This window comes from Eptatretus burgeri, chromosome 18 (assembly GCF_056783735.1).
Source record: "Eptatretus burgeri isolate ZD-2024b chromosome 18, Ebu_testis_v1, whole genome shotgun sequence".
Lineage (NCBI taxonomy): Eukaryota > Metazoa > Chordata > Myxini > Myxiniformes > Myxinidae > Eptatretus > Eptatretus burgeri.
Genome location: NC_140978.1, coordinates 31,311,001 through 31,318,500, shown reverse-complemented (window position 1 = coordinate 31,318,500; position 7,500 = coordinate 31,311,001). Strand labels below are relative to the sequence as shown.

Genomic DNA, 7,500 nt, shown 5'->3' with positions numbered 1-7,500 from the left:
ATGCAGTATGGCCCAAGGTCGCCAGTGATGGGGTGGCCGATGGGTGATGACATCCCCCTCCATGACGGAAGATGGTTCTGACATACTCCACCCACATATTGAAACACTCCCATCCTCACACCTTTAAAAGCCTGGGGGGTGGGAGGATGAGTGGAATCTGGGTCACAGCCCATCTGAGGAATCTCTCTTGTCTTCAGCAGCTATTATTCATTATCAGGGGACAGGCTCTACACCAAGAGGTGACCTCATCAGTTTGCATCCATCATGTGTGGCCCACACCACTCACATCGCTTCCTCCACTTATGGTGGAAGCATGTGAGACACCAATAAAAGCACCTTTTCGTTGCCTCTTACCTCTTGGGTGCTCTCATCCATCCAATGTGTATCTTGATCTGGAGCTTACTTCTTGTAATTCTGAATGCTTGTAGCATCCAGCAGATGCTCTGCCCACCTGTGACATTGGCATGCCTGCCTTGTTTTCACCATCGCCTGCAAGATATATCCTGTCCTGGATATTCTATCCTTTGGCCTGCTTTTCTGAGCGAATAGTTGACTGTGTTTGGCACCAAGAAGTCATAGTTTATTTGTTTTATGAAGATATTTGTCTAATAATTGTATCTTTTCCGTCCCAGATGCCGGGTGTTTTGTCACATACATTATTTCTTAAGGCTTTGTGCACATTGGCCTCTCGCCATTCTGACGCCCTGACGGTTTTTCGCCTGGAGGAACAAAATGGGTAATTACCTAATTATAATTGTCGGGGTTTTACACTGCGTTTGATGAAGGAGGTGATGTAATCTGCTCGGCCTCACGTCATGGAAATTTCCATCAAAGTTCAGATATTCGTTGGAGTTCATTAATTAACTCCAGTGTGTTACGGAGGTCATGATAATTGGGTGGTCGCCATCCATGCTTAAAGCAGTATCAGTTGCGACGCTACTACCCATAGTGCAAATCAGCCTTAATGTTTTAAAAACCTTTTTTTAATTTTTATTTTTATTTTTGCAAAGACACTCCACCTTTTCGAAAAAGGAATCAATCCACAGATGTGTTTCTGCCTCACTGGCCATCATCAACACGGAGTGGAATTGACATCAAGAGAGAGAGGATGGGAAAATACTTCCATATAATCTGAAATTACTCCTATTATTTCTCTTGCTGCTGTTTCTGCATTTTGTAGCTTATTAATTGCTCTAACTCTTTCGAATTGCTCTAATAATTGTATTATCTTCGGTTTAATTATTAAGCGTTAAATATTGTATAAATTCCCCTACCTCCTTACAACTACCTGAATAAACCAATGGTATTTAAAGAAACAGCTGGACATCTGTTCCCCTCAATCCTCATTCGAAGATGCAATTGTAATGTCGCAGAAGAGTAATTCCATCTCAAGCACAAAAAACTGCTAAAATTCCTTGCATTGTGGGGAAAAGAAATATTTCCTCCTTCCAAGTGTGCAGCACAATAATGTGTGACAACCATTCTGTTCCTGCAGCCAAAGTCTCAGAACTTTCACCCACACCCATCCCCTCCCCCCACCTCTCCTCCCCCCCACTTGAGCTGTTTTCCATTTTTTTGTTTGTTTCATCTCTCATACAGCTATGGAATCGTAGCAATCCTTGGTATTGTTTGGAAGAAACCCTAACACACCCAGTCACACCATGCAATGAAAATTAATGGTTCATTAGGTATTCAGTTGGATGCACCTTCCTGGATCAGCATACTTATAACGTGTTACCATAATGGCTTATTATTGAGTGTGGGATGTTGGAGTTGTAAAAACTGTCTTTATCAAGCCTTCCTTGGTGGACTGGTTTCATAGATCATTTTCTGATCCAGCCATTTGTTGCGGTTCATGGGTCTGTAATTACAACGTACAGTTTGCATACTACTCTACAATAACCATTCTTGGTTGGTCGGCATTTTCTGACACAAACTTTGCTACATTTCTCTAATTGTACCAAAAGTGAATGTGATCTTGCTAAACCTCAAAGGTTTGAATAAAATAGCCAAATTTAATATGTCGTTACAGAATACAAATGAGAGCACCAAGTCAGGTACTTTCACTTCAGCCAACCTTGGGTTTGCAGGGATTTCAGCCAAGCTGGATCCTCAGCCAATTTGTGAATCTGTTCATGAAAAAAGTTGTATCACGTTAGATAGTCATGGCCCATCAGAGTCGCCTGTCCAATTCACAATCCTGCGAGATATGCAGAAAAGATATGTAACCATGAGCAGATCATGGCCCATCACAGTCTCTTGTCCAACTCACAATCCCATGAGAGATGCGGGAAAGATATAATAACATGGGTTGAAGCCCCTGCTTGAGAGAATGCCACGTAGTTATTTGGGTGGTGTATAAGTCAACTGACTGCTGCCTCAGTTGCTGAGGCCTATCTGCACAAGGCCTGGAACCCTATCGGCATCCTTTTAACTGTTGCTTTGTTCATTTTGTAATGAAGGGAAAACTTATAGGGAGGGCAGAGTGATTGTGAATATGATAACTCTGAAGGTGTCTGCAACTTGGCAGAGCCATCAGACATTAAGGAGGGAATTATTGGAGAGGATTCTGCATGGGTCGAGATTAGAGATTGCCAAAACAGTAAGATGCTGGTAGGATGCTTTTATAAGGCTGTGGGTGTGAAGGAAGAGGAGGAAGGAGGAGTACATGAAGAATTCAAAAGGGCATGTGGTAAGGGAAGAGTATTGATTATGGGGGATTTTAACTTGCCAGGGATAGATTGGGTCCAGGAACAGGGAAATGGCAGAGCAGATGAGGATTTCCTAGTTTTAGTCCAGGATTGCTTTTTAACCCAGTTTGGAGATAAGCCCACGAGGGGGAGTGCAGTGTGAGACCTCCTTTTAAGTAACGATCCCAATATGGTGGAGTACGTGAAGTTCAGGGAGCATTTAGGAGCAAGTGACCATAACATTGTGTGTGCAAAGATTCTGTTGAGGATTAGAGTTCAGGATAGTAGAGTATGGCCATTAGATTTCAGGAAGGCAGACTTTGAGGTTATGAGGAGAGAATTGGGTGATGTAGATTGGGAGACTCAAACAACAGGACAATCAGCATCAGAGAAATGGGAAACCTTCAAGGACCAAATGTGTAGAGTGCAGAGAAAGTACATTCCAATGAGGTGTAAAACTAGAAGTAGAAAGAGTCCAGGATGGTTGAGCAGTGAAATAAGGAACGATATTAAGGAGAAGCAGAAGGCATTTATTAGATTTAATATAACAGGACTGGAGCTAGATTTGTATCACTATCGAAGTGAACAGAGGCAAGTGAAGAAAATAACTCAGCAAGCCAAAAGAGAGTATGAGAAGGACATGACTAAGAGTATTAAACATAATAGCAAGGCTTTCTTTAAGTATATCAGGGAAAAGAACAGGTTAGGACCAGTGTGGGCCCATTGAGGAATAGCACAGTGAGAGAGGTTTGTGATGAAGTGAGATGGCAGGCTTATTAAACAGGTATTTTCCTTCAACTTTTACACAAGAACAGTCAGGAGAATTGCCAATAGCTGAGAGTATCTGTCAAGGAGGTGAGGAAGGGCTTTTACAGAAGATTCAGGTTGAAATGGAGGAAGTAAAGGAAGAGCAAGGTAATCTAAGAGAAGATAAGGCTCCGGGTTCAGATAATATGCACTGGAGAGTATTGATGGAGGTGGCTGAGCAGGTAAGTGAGTTGTTAACGGATATTTTCAATAGTTCCCTGGAGTCAGGACAGGTACCGGAGGATTGGGGAGGAGCAAATGTAACACCATTATTTAAGAAAGGATCCAGAGAAGAATTGGGAAACTATAGACCTGTTTGTTTTACTTCAGTTGTGGGGAAGGTGTTGGAGATATTAATTAGGGACCAGATGAGGAACCATTTATATAAATACAAACAAATTAAAGGTAGCCAGCATGGGTTTACCAAAAGTAATTCCTGTCTAACAAATCTTTTTGAGTTCTATGAAGCAGTGTCTGATTGAGGGGATGATGGAAAGGCAGTGGAGATAGTATATCTAGACTTTAAGAAGGCATTTGATAAGGTACCACATCCTCGGTGTGCTCTGGCTTTTAAAATGAATTAGCCACTGTGGCTAATCCAGGTTTAGAATGATTAGCCACAGGAGAAAGGAAATAGCCACAGGAGAAAGGAAATAGCCACATATTTCATTCAATTTTTTTTTTTTTTTTTAGCAATATGAAATAATAAGTTAATTTTAAGGCGGATGTGTGAGTTTGATGGGTGAGGTTGGTTGGATGAGTGAGTTGGATTGTTCAGATTGGTTGGATGAGTGAGTTTGACGTGTGAGATTGGTTGAATGAACGACCATCAGCGGAGGTGGTGATTGTGTGTGTGTGTGTGTGTGTGTTGGGGGGGGGGGTATGGTCATTGTGCCTTTAGTAGGTGGTAGTGGGGGATGGGGGTGGTTGTGGACCAGGATTGGACCAACCTCATGCCAGTCAAACTCACTCATCCAACCAATCTCACACATCAAACTCACTCATCCAACCAATCTCACACATCAAACTCACTCATCCAAACAATCTCACACATCAGACTCACACCTCCAACCAATGTCACACATCAAACTCACTCATACAACCAATCTCACCCATCAACTTCACTCATCCAACCAACCAAAGTCACCCATCAAACTCACTCATCCAAACAAACTGTCTTATCCAAACAAACTCGTCCTACTACAGGTACTACTACTTATTGTGTCAAAACTCACCTGGCAACCACTGACCCAACGAAGCATGTCGCGCCGAGTAGCGCAGAATCATTCCGGAAAAAATAAAAATAAAAAATAAAAATAAAATTGAGACGAGAATCATGGGAATCAAGCGTAATTTCGGTCGATTTTTTTTTTACTAGAAACTAGTTTAAAACTACTAAAGTTAATATATATGTAAGCTTGTACGAAATCACGTGTGATTCCCGTAAACAAAACATACAAAATGGCGGCCTTCTCAACGAAGGTTGAATTCTGTGCTAAAATCACCCAAAATTCGTCTCAAACTGGAAAAAAAAAAACACAAAAACATGGATTAGCCACAGTGGCTAATGGGTGGTTTAAAATATTAGCCGCAGGTAAGGGCTCTGTCACACCTTGACGTTTTAGCCAGCAATGGCAACGTATAAAAATGTATGTAAAACGTTGGCGTACGCTGAAATTTTGAGGTTTTTTTTAAGTTTTGGGCGTATTCATAACGTGTTGGTCGTATGCATAACATATTAGTAACGGGCACAGACGTTTCCTTGTGTTATTGATAACTTTTACCAACGAATGCTTAGCCTGTTGTCGGCATTCACAACCTTTGCCCAACGATAGTTTAACTTACGCATAGCGCGCTGCACGTATCGCCAGCGAACTCGTGGCGTAGCCTGTTAAGAACCTGCCGGACACCAATTTAAATCATAACCGCCTGAGAATTTGAAGTGTCAACATCGCAGTCACACCTTCACGATTTTGCCAGCGTATGCCGGCCTACGAAAAATGTGTCTAAAAAGCTAGGCGCACGTCAAATACGGTATAGGTAAGTTGTGTATACGTTAAGAGTAGGCTGGAAAACAATGAAGTACGCTGTCATATTACGTGGTACGTGTAATACGTCGTGAAATTTCAAGCATGCTGAAAATTTTACGACGTACTCGGCGTATGGCCAACACGTTCTGCATGCGTTGTCATATGTTCCTGGCACGCTCCGCGATCGTTTACACACGACGGAGACACGTTACTTGTAGGTTACTCATAAGTCGAAACACGTCAAGGTAATATTTAACATACCCGCAACCTAATTTTCAACCAATGGGTAATGTCCTTTGAACCTATGAGTAGCGTGCTCTGAACCTATGTTTAACGTGCTTGAAACCTATGAGTAACGCGCATTGAACCTATTTGTAACTTGCCTTGAACCAATGACTAGCGTGCTATGAACCTATGAGTAACGTACGTTTTACCTATGTGTAGCATGCTTTGAACCTATTTGTAACGTATCTAAAACGCACATTGTCGTATGTAAACGAATTAGATTGACGTCTTCCGGACGACCACAGCACTTGCTGAACGTGTTTCTAACTTACATTTACCGTGTAATGGCGTATTGGCAGCGTTAAGGGGAATTGGTATATACAAATGGGCTTCACAAGAGGAACCCATCATTGTTTCAGACTCCAAGTTGAGTAGATGTCAATGCCAGTAGTATCAGTCGTAGTAGTCTAGTAGTAATACTATTAGTAGTAGTTGGTGTGCATGACAGTAGTAGTAGTAGTAGTAGTTGTTGTAGTAGTAGCATTGGTAGTAGTAGTATGTCTATGTTAGTAGTAGTATGTGAGCGTGATGGGGAGGGTGTGGGTGATGATGGATCCTCATCGTCCACGAATAGGAGACTACTTTGCACCATTGTTCGATGTTCTTTTCGGCTAATTTTTTTTCCTCATTCCCACGATGAAATATTTCTTTGTTTTACTTTTTAAAGAATGAAAAACGACTTTGACAAATGCAAAATGTACTCGTTAAGAAGACAGACTGCTTCGATAACTTATAGATAAGTTATACCAACGATTGTTTATCGTGTTTTAGTCATCCACAATCTATGCCCAATGATAGTCTCGCGGATGCATAGCGTAATAATTCCCAAGCACGTTATTCATACGTTATAAATAAGTCACGGGAACCCTAAACATTACTTTGATGCGTTTCGACGTATGAGGAACTTTCAAGTAGCGTGTTGCGAAGTGTGAACAACGTTCGTGTAGCGTGCTTACAAAACGTTACTCATAGATTAGAAATAAGTTTCGGGTACGCAAATGTTACCTCTACGTGTTTCTACTTATGAGTAACATACAATTCAGGTGTGTCAACGATCGCATAACGTGCCTACAACTTATGGCCAGCGTAGCGGAACGTGTGAGCCAAACGCCGAGTAAGTCGTAAAATTTCAAGCATGCAAAATTTTTTGGACAACCAAAAAGTACAACGTTTTAAACCAGTGCAATACGACCTATGGTAGTGTTTTTCAGCGTGCACCTAAGGTACACATAACGTACCCACAACGTATTCAACGTGTGCCAGCGTTTTAGACAAATTTTTCATAAATCGGCATACGCTGGCTAAATCGTCAAGGTGTGACAGCCCCTTAAGGGGGATTCGCCCTGTGGCGACGTGGCGAGCGGCAGCGCACACCCAGACATCGGAGGTTGTTAGCCAAAGTGAATGCTTGTGGAGTGGCTGGTTAGGTAGTTAATTGGATTGCAAACTGGCTTAGTGGAAGGAAGCAAAGAGTGTCTGTGAGGGCAAGGATGTCTTGCTGGGAGGATGTATGTTGTGGGGTACCTCAGGGATCAGTACTCGGACCATTACGATTCATTATTTACATCTTTGGACCATTACGATTCATTATTTACATCAATGATTTGGATAGTGGGGTGAAGAGTAAGCTTTTCAAATTTGCAGATGACACAAAGCTTGGAGGTCAAGTGGATAGCAGAGAGGGTGGT

The 7,500-nt window shown here is 41.9% G+C and overlaps 1 protein-coding gene across 4 annotated transcripts in view; it reads right to left on the bottom strand.

The window, feature by feature from the left end:
• LOC147008821 (IQ motif and SEC7 domain-containing protein 1-like) overlaps positions 1 to 7,500 on the bottom strand; it is a 634,685-nt gene that overhangs the window by 239,336 nt on the left and 387,849 nt on the right. Inside the window, exon 1 of one of the 4 annotated variants that reach the window (XM_085863867.1) lies at positions 1 to 114. This exon is cut by the window's left edge and continues 1 nt beyond it. The exons of the other annotated variants lie outside the window; for them this stretch is intronic. Coding sequence (XP_085719993.1) covers positions 1 to 97 — 97 coding nt within the window. The 5' untranslated portion in view covers positions 98 to 114. Of the gene's footprint in view, positions 115 to 7,500 lie in introns of those variants that run through there. 4 annotated transcript variants of the gene reach the window in all.